We start from the raw sequence: 23,327 nt of genomic DNA, 5'->3' as shown, positions 1-23,327 counted from the left end.
GCCGCACAGCCCTCCATGTGCTCGCCAGAGGTAGCCTGACTGCCATTAGGTACCGAGATGAGATCCTCAGACCCCTTGTGAGACCATATGCTGGTGCGGTTGGCCCTGGGTTCTTCCTAATGCAAGACAATGCTAGACCTCATGTGGCTGGAGTGTGTCAGCAGTTCCTGCAAGAGGAAGGCATTGATGCTATGGACTGGCCCACCCGTTCCCCAGACCTGAATCCAATTGAGCACATCTGGGACATCATGTCTCGCTCCATCCACCAACGCCACGTTGCACCACAGACTGTCCAGGAGTTGGCGGATGCTTTAGTCCAGGTCTGGGAGGAGATCCCTCAGGAGACCATCCGCCACCTCATCAGGAGCATGCCCAGGCATTGTAGGGAGGTCATACAGGCACGTGGAGGCCACACACACTACTGAGCCTCATTTTGACTTGTTTTAAGGACATTACATCAAAGTTGGATCAGCCTGTAGTGTGGTTTTCCACTTTAATTTTGAGGGTGACTCCAAATCCAGACCTCCATGGGTTGATACATTTGATTTCCATTGATAATTTTTGTGTGATTTTGTTGTCAGCACATTCAACTATGTAAAGAAAAAAGTATTTAATAAGATTATTTCATTCATTCAGATCTAGGATGTGTTATTTTAGTGTTCCCTTTATTTTTTTGAGCAGTGTATATTACATTACTCTGAGGGCGTAAACAAAGATGGATCCCAGTTCCTTCACCCTCCCTCCTCTCCTCCTCCACAGGCCTGCACGAGACACTGGCCCTGCTGACATCACAGCTGCGTCCTGATGCCAACCACAAGGAGGACATGGTCTTCCTCAAAGACATCTTCAGTGAGAAGAGCCTGGGTTACCTCATGAAGGTACACATAAGACTGGGTGGCAGGGGTGCAAGTTTGGTTTTAGAAGTGGGGGGGACATAACTATATATATATATATATATATATACAGTATATATATTTTTTAATCCAGTTGGATAAACACTCCAAACAGCCTACCCGACCATTCAGAGGCGTCTGCATGGTCCTAAAGCACACCATAGCCTTATTTTGTATCACATTCCAATGATAAAACTGGGGGGGACAGAAATACAGTGAAAGTTGCGCCTCTGCTGGGTGGCAATGTTGCCAACGTTAATGGAAGTTATGGTACACTTATGTGGTTTAATTTGTGTATGTGTGCGCGTGCGTGTGTGTGTTTGACCTCCCTGACCTCTCCTGTGATTGGCTGTGTGTTGCAGATCCATGAGAAGCTGAGACAGTACGAGCACCAGAGTCCTACACCTGTTCTACACAGCGCTGCCTCTTTGGCTGAGGATGTAAGTTCAACAATGCATGCACACACACACACAAACAAAGAACACACACACCACACACACTGCCGAAGTGTGAAGCACCCGTCCAGTGGAGTCAGTCCCAGTGTGTTTGCTGAGACAGAGAAGAGGTAGATGCAGGTAATAAGGTATGGAGAGTTATGGAGTTACGGTATGGTGATGTGTTGTGGTCTGAAAGTGCTGATTCATGTAAACACTAATGAGACTCTCTCCACATCCTGCCTCTCCTCTCTCTCCTCACGCCAGTTCATAGGAAAAGTGCTGAGCAATAGCTCCTGGCTGCCTTTTCTCCTGTGTGTGTATTTGTGTGTGCAAGCACACACTGCTTTAGGCAACAGCAGTGCAACTCTACAGTGTATATCTACACTATCGTTCAAAAGTTCGGGGTCACTTAGACATTTCCTTGTTTTCTATGAAAACATACAGGAAATGAGTTTGAATAGGAAATACAGCAAAATGAATAGGAAATATAGTCATTGACAAGGTTAGAAATAATGATTTTTAATTGAAATAATAATTGTGTCCTTCAAACATTGCTTTCGTCAAAGAATCATCCATTTGCAGCAATCCCAGCCTTGCAGACCTTTGGCATTCTAGTTGTCAATTTGTTGAGGTAATCTGAAGAGATTTCACCCCATGCTTCCTGAAGCACCTCCCACAAGTTGGATTGGCTTGATGGGCACTTCTTATGTACCATACGGTCAAGCTGCTCACACAACAGCTCAATAGGGTTAAGATCTGGTGACTGTGCTGGCCACTCCATTATAGACAGAATACCAGCTGACTGCTTCTTCCCTAAATAGTTCTTGCATAGTTTGGAGCTGTGCTTTGGGTCATTGTCCTGTTGTAGGAGGAAATTGGTTCCAATCAATCGCCGTCCACAGGGTATGGCATGGCGTTGCAAAATGGAGTGATAGCCTTCCTTCTTCAAGATCCCTTTTACCCTGTACAAATCTCCCACTTTACCACCACCAAACACCCCCAGACCATCACATCATCACATTGCCTCCACCATGATTGACAGATGGCATCAAGCGCTCCTCCAGCATCTTTTCATTTGGTCTGGGTCTCACAAAAATTCTCTTTCCGAACACCTCAAACTTCGATTAGTCTGTCCACAACACTTTTTCCCAATCTTCCTCTGTCCAGTGTCTGTGTTCTTTTGCCCATCTTAATCTTTTCTTTTTATTGGCCAGTCTGAGATATGACTTTTTCTTTGCAACTCTGCCTAGAAGGTCAGCATCCCAGTGTCGCCTCTTCACTGTTGACGTTGAGACTGGTGTTTTGCGGGTACTATTTAATGAAGCTGCCAGTTGAGGACCTGTCAGGCGTCTGTTTCTCAAACTAGACACTAATGTATTTGTCCTCTTGCCAGTTGTGCACCAGGGCCTCCCACTCCTCTTTCTAGTCTGGTTAGAGCCAGTTTGCACTGTTCTGTGAAGGGAGTAGTACACAGTGTTGTACGAGATCTTCAGTTTCTTGGCAATTTCTCGCATGGAATAGCCTTCATTTCTCAGAACCAGATTAGACTGACGAGTTTCAGAAGAAAGTTATTTGTTTCTGGCCATTTTGAGCCTGTAATCAAACCCACAATTGCTGATGCTCCAGATACTCAATTAGTCTCAAGAAGGCCAGTTTTATTGCTTCTTTAATCAGCACAACAGTTTTCAGCTGTGCTAACATAATTGCAAAATGGTTTTCTAATGATCAATTAGCCTTTTTAAAATGATAAACTTGGATTAGCAAACACAACGTGCTATTGGAACACAGGACTGATGGTTGCTGATAATGGGCCTCTGTACGCCTATGTGGATATTCCATTAAAAATCTGCCGTTTCCAGCTACAATAGCCATTTACAACATTAACAATGTCTACACTGTATTTCTGATCAATTTTATGTTATTTTAATGGACAAAAAAAATGCTTCTCTTTCGAAAACAAGGACATTTCTAAGTGACCCCAAACTTTTGAATGGTAGTGTATATTTGTTGATTATATTCTAGACTATTACTGCTAACAGTCTGCTACACTTTCAGTATATTTCTGTTACAGTTTTCAGTTATTTCCCAAGCCCACACTGTTGGAAACACAGGTTTATACTAGGTCAGAGGTCATGGTCTGACTGACAGCTCTGTTGTGATTGGCAGGTGGCAGATGAGCTACAAAGTGGACCAATGAGTGTTGAGGAGAAGGAACTCCTACAGCTGTTGACATCCCCCCATCTCAAGGTAAACAAAACAACACCCATACACACAGAGAGACCTGGTTATGGAAAGTGGGGTGGCTATTCACGCATCCATTGTTATTGGATAGCTCTATCTATGTCAATCTCTATGTACACTGAGTGTACAAAACATTAAGAACACCTGCTCTTTCCATCACATAGACTGACCAGGTGAATCCAGGTGAAAGCTACGATCCCTTATTGATGTCACTTGCAACTCAATATAAAAAAAAGGTGTTCCTAATGTTTGGTATACTCAGAATGCAGTTCTGCAATTCTAACATTAATCCTTTTCTCTCTGTCATCTCTCATCAGGCAGTTTTGTCCGTTCATGACACGGTGGCCCAGAAGAACTTTGACCCTGTGTTGCCACCGCTGCCTGACGACTTCGAGGACGAGCTGGAGGAGGAGTCAGTGAAGATCGTCAGACTGGTCAAGAACAAGGAACCACTGGTGAGTCATGGTAGCAGAGAGGATGACAGAGGGATGGGGGGAAGAGATAAAATGGGTGAGGTTGAGAGGATGAGAGGATGAGGGGATGAGGAGATATAGGGATGGGGGAAGTGGGACTGGGGCTGTGTTGATTGATTGAAGAGAAAAGAGGAAAGAACAGAAAGAATAGATGGGAAGAATGAGGATGCAAACCCAGGATGAGGAAATTATAGAAATAACCCCATATAACCCCCCATCCATCTCTCTCTGTTCCAGGGGGCCACCATCAGAAGGGATGAGACCACAGGGTCTGTGATCGTGGCCCGCATCATGAGGGGCGGGGCTGCAGACCGGAGTGGTGAGTGATTGAGTCCCATCCTGTCCCTCTCTGTGTCTGGTCTTAACCTATACTGTCTGATACGTCCTGATTCATCATCCCCTCCCTCTGTAACTTGTACAAACAAGACAGGGAGTTTTTGTTGGTCTGTCAAATGAGATCTATGGACTGCTCAGATAATATTGCCAGACATAATGTGTCTGAAGGCAAGGCTAACCGAGATGATGTAACTTAGACAAATAATCAGAAGTCTGATTAGAAATGGCCTTCTATGCAGCAGTATACTTAAGCAATAAGGCCCGAGGAGTTCTGGTATATGGCCAATGTACCACGGCTAAGGGCTGTTCTTAGGCACGACACAACCCTTAGCCGTGGTATATTGGCTATATATTACAAACCCCCGAGGTGCCTTATTGCTATTATAAACTGGTTACCAACGTAATTAGTGCAGTAAAAATACATGTTTTGTCATACCCATGGTATACGGTCTGATATACCATGGCTGTCAGCCAATCAGCATTCAGGGCTCGAACCACCCAGTTTATAATGTAGCCTAAAGTATGTCAGTGGGTATAGATTTGAATGGTAACATCCTGTATAGAAATTTCAGCTGTGAGTATCCTCAATTAATGATACTGAGATGGAGCAGAGATGAAAGCAGCAGCATAGTGAAAGACAGACAGACAGACAGATGAGGATCTCTGTGGTTATCAGGCTATTTGAAGCTGTGTTCTGGCTTTCCCCTGAGAGCCAATCACATATCACACATTACACACTCTCTCCAACGAGCTGACCGCTGCTGATACCATGGAAATACCATCTGCACATTGGGAGTGAGACATGAATGTCTTTAATATGATTGGTGCGTGTGTTTAGTGTGTGTGTGTGTAGGGGGGGGTGTCAATAGAAAAAGGGGCATTACCATCTGTCTGTTTCTCTGTACTGTACATTATGTGTAAGTTTGTTTCCTCATAGCATCCCTCTCTCCCTCTCTCCCTCCCTCCCTCTCTCCCTCTCCCTCTACCTCTCTCCCGCTCTGCCCTCCCTCCTTCTCTCCTTCTCTCCCTCTTCCTCTCTGCCCTCCCTCCTTCTCTCCCTCTCTCCCTCTCTCCTTCTCTCCTTCTCTCCTTATCCCCCTCTCTGCCCTCCCTCCTTCTCTCCATCTCTGCCCTCTCTCCCTCTCTGCCCTCTCTCCCTCTCTGCCCTCTCGCCCCTCTCTCCCTCTCTCCCTCTCTCCCTCTCTCCCTCTCTCCCTCTCTGCCCTCTCTCCCTCTCCCCCTCTCTCCCTAACTCCTCTCCCTCTCTGCCCTCTCTCCCTCTCTGCCCTCTCTCCCTCTCTCCCTCTCTGCCCTCTCGCCTTCTCGCCTCTCGCCCTCTCTCCCTCTCGCCCTCTCGCCCTCTCTCCCTCTCTCCCTCTCTCCCTCTCTCCCTCTCTCCCCTCTCCCCTCTCTCTCCCTAACTCCTTGCCCTCTCTGCCCTCTCTCCCTCTCTCCCTCTCTGCCCTCTCTCCCTCTCTGCCCTCTCTCCCTCTCTCCCTCTCTCCCTAACTCCTCTCCCTCTCTGCCCTCTCTCCCTTCTCTCCCTCTCTCCCTCTCTGCCCTCTCTCCCTCGCTCCCTCCCTCCTCTCCCTCTCTCCCTCTCTCCCTCTCTCCCTCTCTCCCTCTGCCCTCCCTCTCTCCTTCTCTCCCTCTCTCCCTCTCTCCTCTCTCCCTCTCTCCCTCTCTCCCTCTCTCCCTCTCTCCCTCTCTCCCTCTCTGCCCTCCCTCTCTCCCTCTCTCCCTCTCTGCCCTCCCTCTCTCCCTCTCTGCCCTCCCTCTCTCCCTCTCTCCCTCTCTCCCTCTCTCCCTCTCTGCCCTCCCTCTCTCTCTCTCCCTCTCTCCCTCTCTGCCCTCCCTCTCTCCCTCTCTCCCTCTCTGCCCTCCCTCTCTCCCTCTCTCCCTCTCTCCCTCCCTCCCTCTCTGTGCAGTGTTGTATTGATCCTATCTCTCATCCCTCTTTGTCAGGTTTCACTGTTGTGACTGCAGTAGATCATGACTGAGGAGAGTGATACCACCACTCCCAAACCTTATTGTCCATATCTCATACCAGACAATAGTGATATGATTTATATAGTACACCTGCTACTGATACAGTGCTGTGCAGGATCTCCTCGATACACGATATGGTGTGAAACCCACATGGCACCCTATTCCCTATACAGTCCACTACCTTTGACCAGATTCTATGGGCCCTGGTCAAAAGGAGTGCACTTTATAGGGAATAGGGTGTCATTTGGAACACAGACATAGATCTCTACTACATCTCTCCTGTTTTCTCCCCTCAACACCTCCTCCCCTCCATCCAGGACTGGTCCATGTAGGAGACGAGCTACGGGAGGTCAACGGCATCTCCATCATTCACAAGAGACCTGATGAGATCAGTCAGCTTCTGGTAAGACTAGAGTAGAATACTTTATGTGTTCCTTATTATGTTATATCACTAGCACCAACAGCACTGTTTTCCTTTCATTTCTGTTGTCAATACATGCACTATCAACTCTGTAGGAAGAAACAGGAGTTCAAATTGTGTTCAAATTGTATTTCTGTGAAGTTAACATCCTGCTCCTCTCTGTGTTTGTCATTCAGTCCCAGTCTCAGGGCTCCATCACCCTGAAGATAATCCCAGCCATTAAGGAGGAGGACCGTCTGAAGGAGAGCAAGGTGAGGAACACAACACAACTGTCTGGGCATGCTCAGTACAGACAAACACAACACAACTGTTTGGGCAAGCTCAGCACAGACAAACGCAACACAACTGTCTGGGCATGCTCAGTACAGACAAACACAAAACAACTGTCTGGGCATGGTCAGTACAGACAAATACAACACAACTGTCTGGGCATGCTCAGTACAGACAAACACAACACAACTGTCTGGGCATGCTCAGTACAGACAAACACAAAACAACTGCTCTGGAATGGAGGAAGGGTCAGAATACTGAACAGCTTGGGTTCAGGCTCACACACACAGCAGTAGAGTCAATGGCAGATGAATTAAACCAATTTGTGCCAACATGCACCGAGAAGTGTAGGTGTAATTTCAGACATGTTTCAGAAACACTACATGACCAAAAGTATGTGGACACCTGCTCTTCGAACATCTCATTCCAAAATCATGGGCATTAATATGGAGTTGGTCCCCCCTTTGCTGCTATAACAACCTCCACTCTTCTGGGAAGGCTTTCCACTAGATGTTGGAACATTGCTGTGGGGACTTGCATTCATTCAGCCACAAGAACATTAGTGTGGTCGGGCACTGATTTTGGGCGATTAGGCCTGGCTCGCAGTCGGCGTTCCAATTCATCGTAAAGGTGTTTGATGGGGTTGAGGTCAGGCCTCTGTGCAGGCCAGTCAAGTTCTTCCACACCAATCTTGACAAACGATTTCTGTATGGAACTTACTTTTTGCATGGGGCATTATCATGCTTAAACAGGAAAGGGCCTTCCCCAAACTGTTGCCACAAAGTTGGAAGCACAGAATCGTCTAGAATGTCACTGTATGCTGTAGCATTAAGATTTCCCTACACTGGAACTAAGGGGCCTAGCCCCCGTACCATGAAAAACAGCCCCAGACCATTATTCCTCCTCCACCAAACTTTACAGTTGGCACTATGCATTGGGGCATGTAGCGTTCTCCTGGCGTCCGCCAAACCCAGATTCGTCCATTGGACTGCCAGATGGTGAAGTGTGATTCATCACTCCAGAGAACGCGTTTCCACTGCTCCAGAGTCCAATGGCGGCGAGCTTTACACCACTCCAGCCGACGCTTGGCATTGCGCATGGTGTTCTTAGGCTTGTGTGCGGCTGCTCGTCCATGCAAACCCATTTCGTGAAGCCCCCGACAAACAGTTTTTGTGCTGACGTTGCTTCCAGAGGCAGTTTGGAACTCGGTAGTGAGTGTTGCAACCAAAGACAGACGATTTTTACGCTCTACGCGCTTCAGCACTCGGCGGTCCAGTTCTGTGAGCTTGTGTGGCCTACCACTTCGCTGCTGAGCCGTTGTTGCTCCTAGACGTTTCCACTTCCCAATAACAGCACTTACAGTTGACCAGAGCAGCTCTAGCAGGGCAGAAATTTGACAAACTGACTTGTTGGAAAGGTGGCATCCTATGACAGTGCCACGTTGAAAGTCACTGAGCTCTTCAGTAAGGCCATTCTACTGCCAGTGTTTGTCTATGGAGATTGCATGGCTGTGTGCTTCATTTTATACACCTGTCAGCAACGGGTGTGGCTGAAATAGCCGAATCCACTCATTTGAAGGGGTGTCCACATACTTTTGTATATATAGTGTATGTTGTATGCACATGTTCATGCACACACACAGAAACATGCACAGATAGACTGTGATTCTGAAATCTATTTGCAAAAGCATCACTTTCCCTCTCTCTAGTTTGAGGTGATGAGTCAATTATCTTCCATACATACCACATGTAATTCTGAGATGGTTTAACAGTCGTGTCTGTGTGTGTGTGGTCTCTCAGGTCTACATGAGGGCCCTGTTTGACTACATCCCTGCTGATGACAAGGCCACGCCCTGTCAGGAGGCGGGACTTCCCTTCAAGCGAGGTGACATCCTGCAGGTGGTAACCCAGGATGACCCCACCTGGTGGCAGGCCAAACGGGTGGGCGACAGCAACCTCCGTGCTGGACTCATCCCCTCCAAACTCTTCCAGGAGAGGTGAGACTATAGGCAGAGAAGTCCATGGACAGGCGTTAGCTCATAGCTCAGAGAAGAGTCTAAACATGAAAAGAACCAGATCAAGCCTAGTAGTTTCCTAAACCAGTATGATACTATATGTACTGTATTATATTATGCATATACTGTATGACTCTTATATTGTGTACAGTATGTGGACTGAATTGCTTTTAAACAGTGCAGATATCGCCATAGAGCGATAGTCATGTGCTCCACTTTGAGGGGTCAAATGTGTTTTTAAATCAAGTATCAGAGCAGCTTGGATCTTAACACATTATGTCAGTGTCATAATCCCTCAATAGGATGAATATGTAAATGTCGGGGGGGTGCTGCAGTGGTGGTATAAACACACCCAAGCCCCAACCCCAACCCACTGCCCACTCTGTATTCATCTTAGCTAAGCAGGGGGGAGCGATACCAGGGCAGCCTCATTGCGGACACACACACACACACACTCAAACACGTACACTGTGTTGGATTAATCATGGTGGCTGAAATACAGAAAGGGAACCTCAGCCAAGCCATGGGTTTAATCTCTCATACTGGCTTTGCTCCTTTCACTGATAACACATATGAGGCAGGGGTCAGTTTATGTTATATCCTGTCTCTCATGTTCTAATCTTCTCTTTCAATCTCTTTGCCTCCCTCCTTCACTGCCTCTCTTCCTCCTATCTCTGTTTATCTCTCTGACACTGTCATGGTCTCTCTCTTTCTCTCTCCCCCCCTCTCTCCCTCTTATTTCTTCTCACTTTCTTTCCTCCTTACATTTTCTCAGACGGCTGGCCTACCGGATCAAAATGGGCACACTTCCGAACCCTAAATCCCCTAAAAATCTGACCTGTAAGTTTCCACAAAAAGGTGCTATCTAGAACCTTAAAGGGTTATTTGGCTGTCCCCATAGGAGAACCCTTCGAATAACCCTTTATGGTTGCAGGTAGAACCCTTTTGGTTCCAGGTAGAACCCTTTTGGATTCCATGAAGAACCATTTCTACAGAGGGTTCTACATGGAACCCAAAAGGGTTCTACCTGGAACAAAAAAGGGTTCTACCTGGAACCAAAAAGGGTTCTCCTATGGGGACAGCCGAATAACTATTTTGGAACCCTTTTTTCTAAGAGTGTACAGACATACAGATACATGTTCGCTGTTGTACCCAATATCAAACTGAAGCTCAAGGATATCTTTTGAAGTATAACTTCTTTGTCGGTGATGGTTCATATTAGATAGATGTGTTTATGTTGACGTTTATTTACCTTTTTTGCTGGTAATTGGCGTCATCGGGAGTCTTACTTTTCACTGTTTATTCTCTGCTGTCATGAGGATGTGTTTTGAAAAGGGACGAGAGAGAGAGAGAAGGAGAGGGAGGGACAAATTGAAAAAAGAGCGAGAGAGGGCTTTGGGAGGGGGAAGAAGAGAGGGAGGGATCGCATAGATATGAATTAATCTCTTTCATGTCTGGTCCATCTGACCGGTGAGCACACAGTGTATCTCTGTAGTGAGAGACAGACAACAGACTAGAACCAATTAACAGGATGAGTATGTAACAATGTCTATTTTGTCCACTCTGTCTATCTCCGGCTCTGTGTTGTGGGGTAATAGTATTGGGTATGTCTGAATAGAAGTGGCCAGGTGAGTGTTTAATGCGAGCGTGGCGCTTCATGGTCCATAATCCGCAGGCGATCCGATTAGGTCTGAGCCCCAGGGAGACAACAAGAGCTTAGCAATATGTCAGCTAGCCCGGCTACACCATGGAGACCCGTGTCTGTGTGGACTCTCTTCTTCTCTCTTTCTCTCAATCTCCCTACCTCTCTCTCTCTACCTCTCTCCACCTCTCTCTCTCTACCTCTCTCTCGCTCTCTCTTTCTCTCTCTTTCCCTCTCTCTTTGATTAATAACCATGCCACTAGTGAAGCTCCTGAGGTTGCCTTTTTAATGTGGGTCAGAGGCTCGACCCCTCGATGACGTCACAGTACAGAGACTGAGACTGAGACAGTTTGTGCATTTTAAAATCTATAATTCCCATCTCTCTCTCTCTCTCTCTCTCTCTCTCTCTCTCTCTCTCTCTCTCTCTCGCTCTCTCTCTCGCTCTCTCTCTCGCTCTCTCTCTCGCTCTCTCTCTCGCTCTCTCTCTCGCTCTCTCTCTTCTCTCTCGCTCTCACTCATTTTCTCTCATTCTCCATCGACTTGCCTGCTAGAAAAATGATATTTTAAAGTTTGTGAATATCAGACAAAGAATTTGAGAAAGGAGATAACACCAATACCCGTTGCCCGTTGGGGGTTTTGTGTAACTGTTTGTCAAAGATTTCTCATCATCCTCCTTTCCCTCACTGCTTACCTCAGATGACCAGGGATGTGACAAAGGTGGGTATACTGGTACAGAGATGTCTGCTATCCTTTCTCTCTCTCTCTCTCTCTCTCTCAGTCTCTCTCCCTCACTCACACATCACCATGATCAGGGAATGAGGGCAGTGTGCCACTAGCTTTATTGCCACCGTCAGAGATTAGACAGGACATAACCATCCACAATCAGGCATAATCAGACACATGGACATGTGGTGACAGTTTATATTCTATTACTCTTATATTTCTCATAACTTCCCATAACATTTGACAATTTGAGTTCCGTGTTTTCAAACTGCTTTGTATGACTATGAGAGGACGCTTACTGTCTGCTTGCAGGATCCTGCTAGAAGGTATTTTAGTAGAGGCATCAAAGCTCTCAGCCCTCTCTCTTTCTTTTGGTGTGTGTGTGCATATGGATTTGTGTGTGTGTGTGTCTGTGTGTGTGTGTGTGTGTGTCTGTGTGTGTCCCTGTGCTGCGGGGGTAGATAAGATCCCATGGGTCCTGTACTGCTCTGCTTCCAACTTAAATCCTCCCCCACTGTAGGCAGCCTACGAGACCAAAATAGAGATTCACCCCGATTGCAGTGTGTGTGTGTGTGTGTGTGTGTGTGTGAGTATGTGCGTGCATTCTAATAACGAACTGGACACACTCCAAAAAAATCGTACTTTTCAAGATTATTTTAAGCATCTTAACTCAAAATGTTCTGGTGTGCACCCCAACCTTCATAAGGTATTCACTTTCTAAGTCGTGGACCAGCACCCACCCTACCTTATAAGAACATTACATAAAGCATATCATGGCAATGCTTAAAGAGCCCATACTTCGAGAGCCCATACCTTATTGTATGTGTGTAATGCTATGGCAGGCCTGCAGACTGTAAAGCACAGCCAAGCAAAGATAGCAAGGACCCACCATCTCCATCATCATCATCAGCTTCTATTCTTTTATTCTTCTCCTCTGTAGTTCATCTTCTTCTGTCTACTGCAGTTTGCTATCCTCTTCGTCTCCTCACTCCTCTACTGTGTCTTGGCTACCTGTTCTTCTCCTTGCAGAGGATTTCTCTTTCTTCCTCTCCCTTCTCTGCTGTCCTCTTTTCTACTTGCCCGATTTTTATCTGTCAGCAATTTTCTAATCGGTATCTCTGAGTTGTGAATATACCATCGTCTGCACTTTTGTTGCATATCCAGAGTTTCAGAGACATCAGATATTGAAATTGATATTGTTTTTTGCTTAGTTTAATATTGAATTCAGCAGTTCTAGAGTTGTGAATTGCACTGGTTTTTGTATGCTAGCTACCATAGCTTTGTGAGCTGTCCATTTCACAAAGCCATGTGTGTGGGCCAGGGAGGCCCAGTTCCCTTTTCCAGTCGAGTGCCTCCAGAAGTGCCCCTGTCCTCTCAGAGCAGAAGTGCTCGGTGTGTCTGTCAAACCTCTCCCATCATGGCTGCCACAGTGGCTGCGGGCTCCGGCTGAGGTCCTGCTGACACCTCCCTATCCTGACCTGCTGGCTTAGTGTCCTACGCTGTGCCCACCCCTCTGCCCACCGCCCACCTGCCTGACCCTGCCTGCCCTGCTTCAGAGCCCGCAGCCCCCCCTCCCCCCTCCCCACTGTACCCCACCCTCCCCACCCCTCTGATCCTTCCTCCAGGTTACTTACCTTCCGCTCATCCCCCGCCCCCCTCTTCTCCCTGCTTGCCTCCCTACAGAGGACTGTGACTGTGAGGGCTATTTCAATGGACAGTACATAGGTGAGAGCCTGCACGTCTTCCTCCATCTGCCGCCTCTATTGCTGTCTGATGTCTGTGTGTCTGCCAGGACCTTGCTGTGTGCTGCTGGCTAACTGAAATGCCGCTTTGGGTTGGGGAATGTATGGATGTCCTGAGGGTGGGACTGGCTGGGGTTGGGGGGTCCGTGTGAGAAGTGATTAAGAAGGGAGGAGAGAGGTGGAGAGAGAGATAGTGGGGAGAGACAATGCTGAGAGGAGACAGAACTGATCCTAGTTAATTTGATAGGGAAGACTAGTATTGCAGGGGAGAATGTGAGTTCCAGCACCAGTTTTTCCAGCTAAATATGAGAGAGGGAGAGCGAAAGAGGGGAGTTTAGTTTCTCACTCCTTCAGGTGTCGATAACAAATTGGTCTCATTACATAATTAGTGTAATGAGAAAAGTGCTGAAGAGGGTGCGATAGAGAGCGAATACCAGACTTGAAACAGTTTTATCTCCAGTAGATATTGAGACATGGCTGCTATGCCTCTCTGTCAGGGTATTAACACATCTTAGGATCATTACCAGTTCCCCAGACACCAGAGTAGCAGTCATTTCAGGGCATTCAAAAATGTTACTACTTGCTAATGAGCGTTGTCAATTGGATTTAACCCTCAAGCTACTGACTGTGGTAAATATAGTTTGCATCCAGACTGAAATTGCATTGGCACGACAATATAAAGCTTTTCCCGTAATCCTCAGCCCCCTGCTATCCTCCCACTGGCCTCCCCTCCTTCCAATGTCCTCCCCTCGACTCCTTCACCCCTACATGACCTTGAGGCCCCTCCCCCTCCCCATTTCCCCAGAAACTGTTTTAATGAAAATCAGAGCACATGGAGTGATCTGAACACAGCTGACAGTAAAAAAAACTGCCCTCCCATGGCAAGAAGACCAACTGTATTATTCTACACCTCATTTGGGTGCCAGTAATCAAGGAGGTAAACAAGTTTGTTTACCTTTGTAATGACACAGAATACTGACATGACTCCTTATATATGGAGATTAAACCCAGCACCCTTGCCCTGCTGCAAACTAAGCAGTGTTTGGATCCTCCTGAGACTCCCCTCTTGCCTCTGCCTCTGCTGCTGCTATGGCTGGTGCACCCCTCCTACCCTCACCCCCACGAGGGCCCTGCTGCGTTGGACGCATTGCACACTCAACCAACCAGGCACGTTTTGCTGCTTGTTTCACCCTGTGTGGAGACTGAGGCGCGAGGCTGGGTTGTGTGACGCTCTAACGCCAGTTATAGTCTCTCCTAAGTGTAAAGCAGTGGCGCCCTCCTGTGGCCAGGTGTTTTCCTGGGAATTTTATTCAGGTACTGTTACCGGCTTGTTCCCTCAGGTATTCCCACTGTCCGCAGGCAGGGGGGATGGGCACCCTTGGGCCTGGAGACACTGTGTGTGCGTGTGTGCGTGTCACTCCCACTACACTGTGATCGTCAGAGTCAGGCTGCCCTATCCCCCCTTGTCCACTCCAATAGCCCTGTGTCAAGCAGCATGCCTCCTTTGTACTGTACACTGTTACATGTGTTACAAATGAGACCATTGTTCTTCCTTGGCATGGCAAGAAGCTCTCTCCTTTATCATTACTGTAGTATTATTTGTTGTTCGTTGAGTGAAGCCAAGTCTCCTTTAAAAAGAGAAAGGAGAGGCATGAGCTTGATAGTAATAGCAGAAGTCTGTTTGCTTCACTCTCAGTCCCAGAGCTTATTTCTCACTGTGAAATTGGAGCTGCCAAACCCCTTGTCAGATATTAGCTGCATGTGAGTGATATTTGTTGACACATGCTTGTAAATGAGCAGATTCAGCCAATATCTCACAACGCTGCTGGCAGCCCATTTACCTTAGAGATAAGCACGGGTCAGGCTGTCAGACCTGTAGTATCACTCACTGACTAATGACGGATCACAGCTTACCACTAGTATTTTAATGGTCACATGGTTCACTGGGGTTTTAATGCATGATTATAGATGGTTGCACTTTCTTTATTATTCAATAACCAACTTCTAATAATCCAACAAATAATAATGTTATGGAAATGTTGGTGTTTGATTTGCATGATAACCTTATATGATGTCCTGATATGACGTGACACTGGTATTGTACCTTCAAAATGTTTGTCAGCAACACTAATTGCCAAGTGAGAACAACTACAACCGCTATCTAAAATGCCTTAGAGAATACAGTTGTAATTATGTAGAATGAGCATGTGTTAGACAGTGTATCAAATCACTTAAGTGGATGATCATATCTGACCTTTTGACCCTGTGCCTCCCTGCCTCACCTTTCTCTCCCTGCCCCTCCCACCTGCCTGTCCTGCCTTAGCCGGTCTGAGGAGGAGTTTCCGTCTGAGCCGAAAGGACCGGTCAGGATCCCTCGGAGGAGGGGCCACTCCCGACCCCACCGACCCAGACTTTGCTACCTACGAGGAGGTGACCCGCTACCAGCACAGGCCCAACGAGAGACCCCGCTTGGTGGTCCTGATAGGTAAGACAACAGGTTCAGGATGACAATGGCAGTGTGGAGTCATTCTACTGTGATGATACTGCCTTCTAGTGGCCAACACTACAAACAGCAACTTCCTCTGGTTGTGTGGTGGCCTTGTGACCACAGCCTGATCTCCCGATAGCTCATATTCTGTTTCACTTTATGCAGTCAGTCTGATGACCAACTTAGTTGTGTGGGCCTTTGAAGTCTTATCTACGGTAGCTGTATGTCTAATGCTATTTATGTTTCTGATAAGTTAGTCCTCTGTAGCTCAATTGGTAGAGCATGGCGCTTGTAACGCCAGGGTAGTGGGTTCGATCCCTGGGACCACTCATACGTAAAAATTTATGCACACATGACTGTAAGTCGCTTTGTATAAAAGCGTCTGCGAAATGGCTTATTATTATTATTTAAATCAAAGTGCACAACAAATGGCACATCCAGTAACTAAACAGTGGACTTAACTTGATGTTGATTCAGATTTTTTCCAGCAAATATTGATTATTTGTCCCTGATAGTACTGTTTAAATAACTCTGTGTCACTCCCTCTCTCTACTCTCTCTCTTTTTCTCTCTCTCCCTTTCTTTCTTTCTTTCTTTCTTTCTTTCTTTCTTTCTTTCTTTCTTTCTTTCTTTCTTTCTTTCTTTCTTTCTTTCTTTCTTTCTCTCTCATTCTCTTTCATTCTCTCTCTCCCTCTCTCTCTCTCTCTCACTCTCACGCTCACTCACACAAAGGTTCCCTTGGAGCTCGTATCAATGAGCTGAAACAGAAGATGATAGCAGAGAACCCACATCGCTATGCTGTGGCTGTACCACGTGAGTCACACCTTCTAAACCTCACCCTCTTCTTTCTACAATGATGGCGATACCCTCTAACACCCTAGTAAAGAACTGCTACGCCAGTAAAACAATCACAGCTTTCCCAATTTCCACTATCTCTCGTGTCTCCAGATACCACCAGGCCCAAGAAGCCTCATGAGAAGGAGGGGGTGGAGTACCACTTTGTCACCAAACAGGCGTTTGATGCAGACGCTCTGAGCAACAAGTGAGTTCTCTTTAATACTATATGGCTGATCTGCAGGGCCATAATGTCCATCTCTATAGTACTCTGCTTTGTTTTGTCTGTTTTGTGCTTAGTTGTGTCCTGTGTGTCCAGGTTCATAGAGCATGGGGAGTACAAGGAGAACCAGTATGGTACCAGTATAGAGGCCATCCGCTCTGTACAGGCCAAGAACAAGATGTGCCTAGTGGACGTTCAGCCAGAGGTAGGGCCAAGGCACATATTCTGCAGTGAAGCAAATCCCATTCTGTCATAATGCACTGTACAATATAACCACGGCTATCACATGGAATCGGTGTCACACCCTATTCTATGACGGCCCCTGACGTTTCTCCTGTGGTCTCTTGGTGAGAGTAATTTCTGTTTCAGTCAGGCAGGCTGCCATATTAGCTTGTGTCGCAGTTATCCGTTGCATTTCTGACATCTCAAGAGGACATTTCTCTGATAGTATCTGTTCTCTAAACCCGGTGTACTCTGTGTGACAATCAGAGCAGACTGTGTGATATTGTGTCAGACTGTGTCCTGGCCCCTCAGGCTCTGAAGACACTGCGGACATCTGAGTTCAAGCCCTATGTCATCTTCGTCAAGCCGCGCGTCCCGGAGAGCAGACGCCGTCGTAGTGCTGCCACCTCACCAGCAGGGGGAGACCATGGGCGAGTTACGGTGAGACCTGCTGTCTCTTTTTATTATATGGAGCTGAGTCTGAAATGTGCTCATGTGAATGTATCAATGAGTTATTTAACCTTTTTTCTGTTTCTCAATCTTTTATTTTGCGTGGCATGCTTTCTCCTTTCCTCTTTTCTCCTCTTTCTCTCTCTCTCCTCGGGTGTTCTCTCTACCTTCCCTTGCTTAATCTGATTACACCTTTATATCCTCACTCACTCTTCTGCTTCTTCTTCATTTTCATGTCAATCTGTCTGTCTGTCTGTCTGATTCTCCGCTGTCTCTGTCTCTCCCCTGTCTGTCTGTCTGTCTGTCTGATTGTCCGCTGTCTCTGTCTCTCCCCTGTCTGTCTCTGTCTGATTGTCCGCTGTCTCTGTCTCTCCCCTGTCTGTCTGTCTGTCCCTGTCAGGATGAGGACCTGCAGGAAATGCGTCAGTCGGCGCAGCAGATGGACCAGCAGTACGGCCACTTGGTCGACCGGGTCCTAATCAAGGAGGACTCAGCCAGCGCCTGCACAGAACTACGAGGCATTCTGGAGCGGCTGGAGCGTGAGACCTTCTGGGTGCCCCTCTGTTGGGTCCGGAACTAACCCCCCTCTCCCCAACCACCACCCTCCAGAGGGGGTACACAGCCCCCCAGCCCTTCCTCCAGCAGGACCCCTACCCTACCCCCTCCCCTTCAGCCCTTTCCTGATCTCCTGGACCCCTTCCCCTTGGCTCCATGGGCCAGCCTGTGGGGTGGGGAGGATACTGCCCGAACCCCTGGCCTGATACCTGATGCTGGGCCAGCCCCACTGGCACTAGGGGAGAAGGGCATGCGGCAAAACCCTTTGGACATTTCTGTGTTTGGGATGTTCAGAGGGAAAGACTGTTTTCCTGGCTAAAAACCTGGCTGACTCCACACACACACACACACACACACACACACACACACACACACATATTCAGTGCATGCAATCCATTGTTCAAATTAATATGTTTTTCATATATTTATTCAAGTTTTTTTTTTATTATTTATGTCAGCCAGTCAGTCAGACAGACATACAGACATCTTGTGGCTCCATGTGGAGTGGCTTTCTTTGGCCCGCATGCGGCAAAACCCTTTGGAACATTTCTGTGTTTGGGATGTTCAGAGGGAAAGACTGTTTTCCTGGCTAAAAACCTGGCTGCCTCCACACACACACACACACGTATACAGTACATGCAATCCATTGTTCAAATTAATATGTTTTTCATATATTTATTCAAGTTGTTTTTTTATTATGTATGTCAGTCAGTCAGTCAGTCAGTCAGTCAGACAACAAGACAGACATCGTGTGGCTCCATGTGAAGTGTCATCTGTAGCTTTCTTTGGCCCACAGTGTCTAGTACTTAAATTCCTCTTAATATAATAATATATGCCATTTAGCACACACTTTTATCCAAAGCGACTTACAGTCAAAAAACTCGTACAAGAATACTGCAGGAAATCCTACAGATCACTTACACAATTCCTTCACAAAGACAACATGACTGTTTTGTAAGGTTTCCTCACTTACAGTGCTTCCTCACCTATTTCCTCTGCTCGTTGATTCAATGGATGCTGAGTGAAGCCTATCCATTGTTATTATAATGTTATTGAAACGTTATCTAAAAGCCAATCCACCTGCTTCCATTATACCTGGACAATGAGTAGAAATACATACATAGTATTATTAACCCACACACTCTGTCAATAGTACAGTAGTATAGATGTAATGGTACAGAAATATGGAATGTGAAATAGAATATTATTTTATAAAGCTTTATTAGATCAATTATTTTATGATTTGGACGTGTTTTTAGGATGTGCACGACAGCTTAGTTATTTAATCTCAGATGTAAATATTGTACATGCAAATCCTACTGTGCCAACGAACGATCTCGTAGCACTTCAATGCAACCTGTTGAACTTTGACCCTAAGTGTCTAATCCTGTCTAATCAACAGTAAGTGTGCATTACTTCAGTTCTGGGACTCTGGATGTGTGGATGTCATGTACACACAAGTGCACTAAAACATGCTATGCTCCTTTTTGTGTACATAGGAATGCACCTTGTATAGCTGACATCAGACACGTTTAAGATGTAGGTGCAGTGTGGGCAATAGGGTTTTGGGGAGGGGGGTGTTCTATGGTCCATCTTGATAATCAGGGTCCTTGTTAAATTGTTCTGTATCTGTTGTCTCTACAGTTGAGGACACTGGTATTAGTGGGATATGGACTCTTCCAAGTGTGATTGTGGGTTCAAGCCGTCATTATAAATACACACGTACGTGTTTCTTTTATGTTATCTTGGTGTTTACAGAAGCAATGTTAAAAGCCATTTCAAGGTTACAAGGTAATACACAAGAAAAACCAATGACTCACGCTGGTGAAAGATAAGGGAGAAAATAACTGTTGTTACTAGACTAAAGCAATCAGAGAGGTTTTGTGAAACTCCACCTGTTCTCAATCTATATATCGGCTCTGTCGCTCTGAGCGACTGGTGCTCTTTTAATAGAGGCATCAAAGTTCTCAGCGCTCTGTGTGTGTGTGTGTGTGTGTGTGTAAACACTAAGTCTTGTTTTGTTGTGGAGAACTGATAAACTATCAACAGGAGCTTCCAGATCCTCCTTTCCTCCAATTCTCATCCTGTTCTCTTTTTAACATGCAATGTGTTCTTGATCTTTTACTGTAAACCAAGAAACCCAGAATGGTGACTTTGTAATGTGACATGTATAAAGTGCCATAGTAAAACCAGATGAACCAAGTGCTACTTTGTGTATGTTTTGTTATAGTCAAATCCTGACCATTTTGAATTGGATGAACCTATTATTTTGAGTTGGAGTAAAATGTTATTTTGAGTTGGGTTAGGGTTAAAACCCTAGCGTCAAGGCCACACCCCTGATGTGTCAGATGCGCTGCATATCAGTTGTACAAACCGAGTGTGAATCAGCCCACATGTTGAACTGAGAGACCAGAGTTGAGAGACCAGCAGCAGCAGAGGTTTGGGAGTCCTGACATGCATTCTGCATTTTAAAACATATTTAATACATATTTCCATTTGACACAGGAGTTGAAATTAATGAAGCAACCGCATCATGGGAGGACAGAAATCAAGAAACGAGTCCTAAGGACCATGTAGTGTAAAACTTGGAGCTAATGTCAATGTCACTGGTTCTTCTGACCACAAACCAGTCCAAGAATTCAGTATGAAAATTGGGTAAAATGGGGATACGGTTTCGATAGCATGTCCAGCATCAGTCCTTATACGGGGCCCTGAATCCTCCAAAGATGATCGATGTGCCTTTCTTGTCTTGTTCCAGCAGGATCCAAAAACTTGGAGACTCTCAAGACAAAAACATCTAAGATGACGATTGGTGCAACGTGGGACTAGAGACAGAAGATTGACAACACCCATAATTCTAAAATGGCCACCACAGAAGACTCCTTTCAGGAGAGCCAGTCCCATCCCCATACAGTCGTGACCTCAGATAGCACATATGCACACACATAAACAGACAGTATATCATACGTCACAAACATGCACGTACACCACAAACAGACAGTATATACAAATATGCTCAGAAATCACATCTGTCTCATCAGCATCTTCTCTTGACGATGTCCTGGACAAATCTTCATGTTACTTCAAGTTTAACTCCTGTCCACTGACATTAGAGTGGCTTACAGAGTATTGATGCATACTACAATATGAATGTGGTTGGGTGTTACTGGCTTGTGCTTATGAGTAAAAAAAAAGCTGAATTCTGTGATTATATTATTTGTAAAATAAATAAATGCTAATTTCTGTAATTATATTATTTCTATAATAACTCAGGCCATGGGTTTGGTTTTGATAGTGTGTAATTTGCTAGAATGTATGTGTGTATGGTCAAAAGTTATGGGAAAATAATGACTTTGTCAATGTATTGAATGTGTGTAGAAGTCACATATAACACATACTCATTTCCAGTAACAAAATATGAGTCAGATTTTCCACAAGGGTGGATAACCTTCCTGATTGACCAAGAAGAACACATTTTTCATAGCCAGGGCGAATGTGACGTCTGAACCCCAATATGGGCGGGACCTATCATGTGGCGTCAACCACTGATTGGTCTAAAACAGGGGTTCTTAAACTTTTTCAACTCGGGACACAAATTAGATATTGACAGTCCTGCCGTGAACAAAATTGTCCTCCAACTTCCCAAATTAAGAAGAAATAGTGTGTGATTATAGATGTATTGTCATAACTGCGTCTAAAATAAAGCCCTTTGACATGAAGAGCATGGAGCTTTCATTCTGTTATTTTTCATGTGACAGTGATAGACAACACACTGTCCCGCCCATCACAGGGTTCAAAGCCTCACATCCAAACCGGAAGTACAGTACAAAAGTCTATGTCCAAATTCCAATTTTTTGCACAAAACAGTTAGCATCAATGCTATCATGATAAGGTGAAAATTGGAGATGGTGCACCAGTACCAGTTTCTAGTCAGGAGTATTTCTGTGGTCATTTAGCGCCATCTGGTGGTTATGTCTAGCTTGTGTTTAGCTTGCGTAGCTCCTGTTCCTTCTTGCGCTGCTTCTCTTTCTGGCGTTCCAGTTTGTCAAGGGCCTTGCGCTCCTTTTCCGCTGCTGCATGAATGTCTTTGATCCGCCTTTTCAGTGCACTGCGGTCTGTCGAACTGTTCACTCCCAAACCCTGAGAATAAAATATAATAAAAGATCGCGCCGAATACAACGGGGGGCCAGTATGAAAATGTATGCACTCACTAACTAACTGTAAATCGCTCTGGATTAGAGCGTCTGCTAAATGACTAAAATGTGTAGACTTGACCGTGAAATGCTTAATTACGAGCCCTTTCCCAACAATGCAGTGTTAAAAAGGAAGAACATTTTGCTATAATAGTAACACAATAAAATAACAATAACAAGGCTATACAAGGAGCACTGGTAACGAGTCAATTTGCAGGGGTACGAGGTAGTTGAGGTAGTTGAGGTAATGTACATGTAGGGAGGGGTAAAAGTAGCAGCAGCATATGTAAAGAGTGGGAAAGTGTGTGTGTGTGTGTGTGTGTGTGTGTGTGCCACAGCAAGTGGTAATGACTGGAGCGGAATTAGTGGAATGGTATCAAATACGTCAAACACATGGTTTGATGCCATTCCATTAACTCTGTTCCAGCCATTATTATGAGCCATCCTCACTGGTGTGTGTGTGTGTGTGTGTGTGTGTGTGCCACAGCAAGTGGTAATGACTGGAGCGGATTTGGTGGAATGGTATCAAATACGTCAAACACATGGTTTGATGCCATTCCATTAACTCTGTTCCAGCCATTATTATGAGCCATCCTCACTGGTGTGTGAGTGGGTGTGTGAATCACAGGAGGTTGGTGGCACCTTAATTGGGGAGGACGGGCTCATGGCGAAGGCTGGAGCGGAATCAGTGGAATGGTATCAAATACATCAAACACATGGTTTCCATGTATTTGATGCCATTCTATTTGCTGTCCTCCCCTCAGCAGCCTCCAGTGGTGCGAATGGAATAGAATATAACTATTGTACACAGAGATTTGCCTTAGGCTTCAACTCCCAAGTAATGTAAACTGACTTTAGAAAAACAGACACACAACCTTTGATGAGTAGTTTGGGTGTTAGGCCTAGTACTTACACTGAACAAAAATATAAATGCAACTTGTAAAGTGTTGGTCCCATGTTTCATGAGCTGAAATAAAATATCCCAGAAATTGTCCATACGCACCAAAAGTATATTTCTCTCAAATGTTGTGCACAAATGTATTTACATCCCTGTTAGTGAGCATTTATTCTTTACCAGGATTAACCATCCACCTGACAGGCGTGGCAAACCAAGAAGCTGATTAATCAGCATAATCATTGCATAGGTGCACCTTGTGCTGGGGACAATAAAAGGCCACTCTA

The 23,327-nt window shown here is 45.8% G+C and overlaps 2 protein-coding genes across 8 annotated transcripts in view; one reads left to right on the top strand and one right to left on the bottom strand.

Annotated features, from left to right (window-relative positions):
• Positions 1-20,160, top strand: part of LOC121569635 (MAGUK p55 subfamily member 3-like) — a 37,095-nt gene extending 16,935 nt beyond the window's left edge. The window contains exons 3-21 of one of the 7 annotated variants that reach the window (XM_045210874.1): positions 760-878; positions 1,256-1,333; positions 3,497-3,577; positions 3,889-4,026; positions 4,282-4,363; positions 6,687-6,772; positions 6,967-7,041; positions 8,860-9,056; positions 9,850-9,914; positions 11,413-11,433; positions 13,123-13,164; positions 13,800-13,811; positions 14,430-14,495; positions 15,505-15,666; positions 16,401-16,481; positions 16,617-16,710; positions 16,822-16,930; positions 17,260-17,388; positions 17,798-20,160. In XM_045210874.1, coding sequence (XP_045066809.1) covers positions 760-878; positions 1,256-1,333; positions 3,497-3,577; positions 3,889-4,026; positions 4,282-4,363; positions 6,687-6,772; positions 6,967-7,041; positions 8,860-9,056; positions 9,850-9,914; positions 11,413-11,433; positions 13,123-13,164; positions 13,800-13,811; positions 14,430-14,495; positions 15,505-15,666; positions 16,401-16,481; positions 16,617-16,710; positions 16,822-16,930; positions 17,260-17,388; positions 17,798-17,977 — 1,817 coding nt within the window. In that variant the 3' untranslated portion in view covers positions 17,978-20,160. Of the gene's footprint in view, positions 1-759; positions 879-1,255; positions 1,334-3,496; positions 3,578-3,888; positions 4,027-4,281; positions 4,364-6,686; positions 6,773-6,966; positions 7,042-8,859; positions 9,057-9,849; positions 9,915-11,412; positions 11,434-13,122; positions 13,165-13,799; positions 13,812-14,429; positions 14,496-15,504; positions 15,667-16,400; positions 16,482-16,616; positions 16,711-16,821; positions 16,931-17,239; positions 17,389-17,797 lie in introns of those variants that run through there. The other 6 variants (XM_045210875.1, XM_045210877.1, XM_045210879.1 and 3 more) reach the window with 6 other exon arrangements.
• A 93-nt stretch (positions 20,161-20,253) lies between these two features.
• Positions 20,254-23,327, bottom strand: part of LOC121569637 (sterile alpha motif domain-containing protein 14-like) — a 37,027-nt gene continuing 33,953 nt past the window's right edge. Inside the window, exon 10 of the mRNA XM_041880761.2 lies at positions 20,254-22,092. Coding sequence (XP_041736695.1) covers positions 21,928-22,092 — 165 coding nt within the window. The 3' untranslated portion in view covers positions 20,254-21,927. The remainder of the gene's footprint in view (positions 22,093-23,327) is intronic.

This window comes from Coregonus clupeaformis, chromosome 35 (assembly GCF_020615455.1).
Source record: "Coregonus clupeaformis isolate EN_2021a chromosome 35, ASM2061545v1, whole genome shotgun sequence".
NCBI lineage: Eukaryota > Metazoa > Chordata > Actinopteri > Salmoniformes > Salmonidae > Coregonus > Coregonus clupeaformis.
The sequence above is the reverse complement of the archived record's forward strand: the minus strand, read 5'-3'. Positions and strand labels throughout refer to the sequence as shown.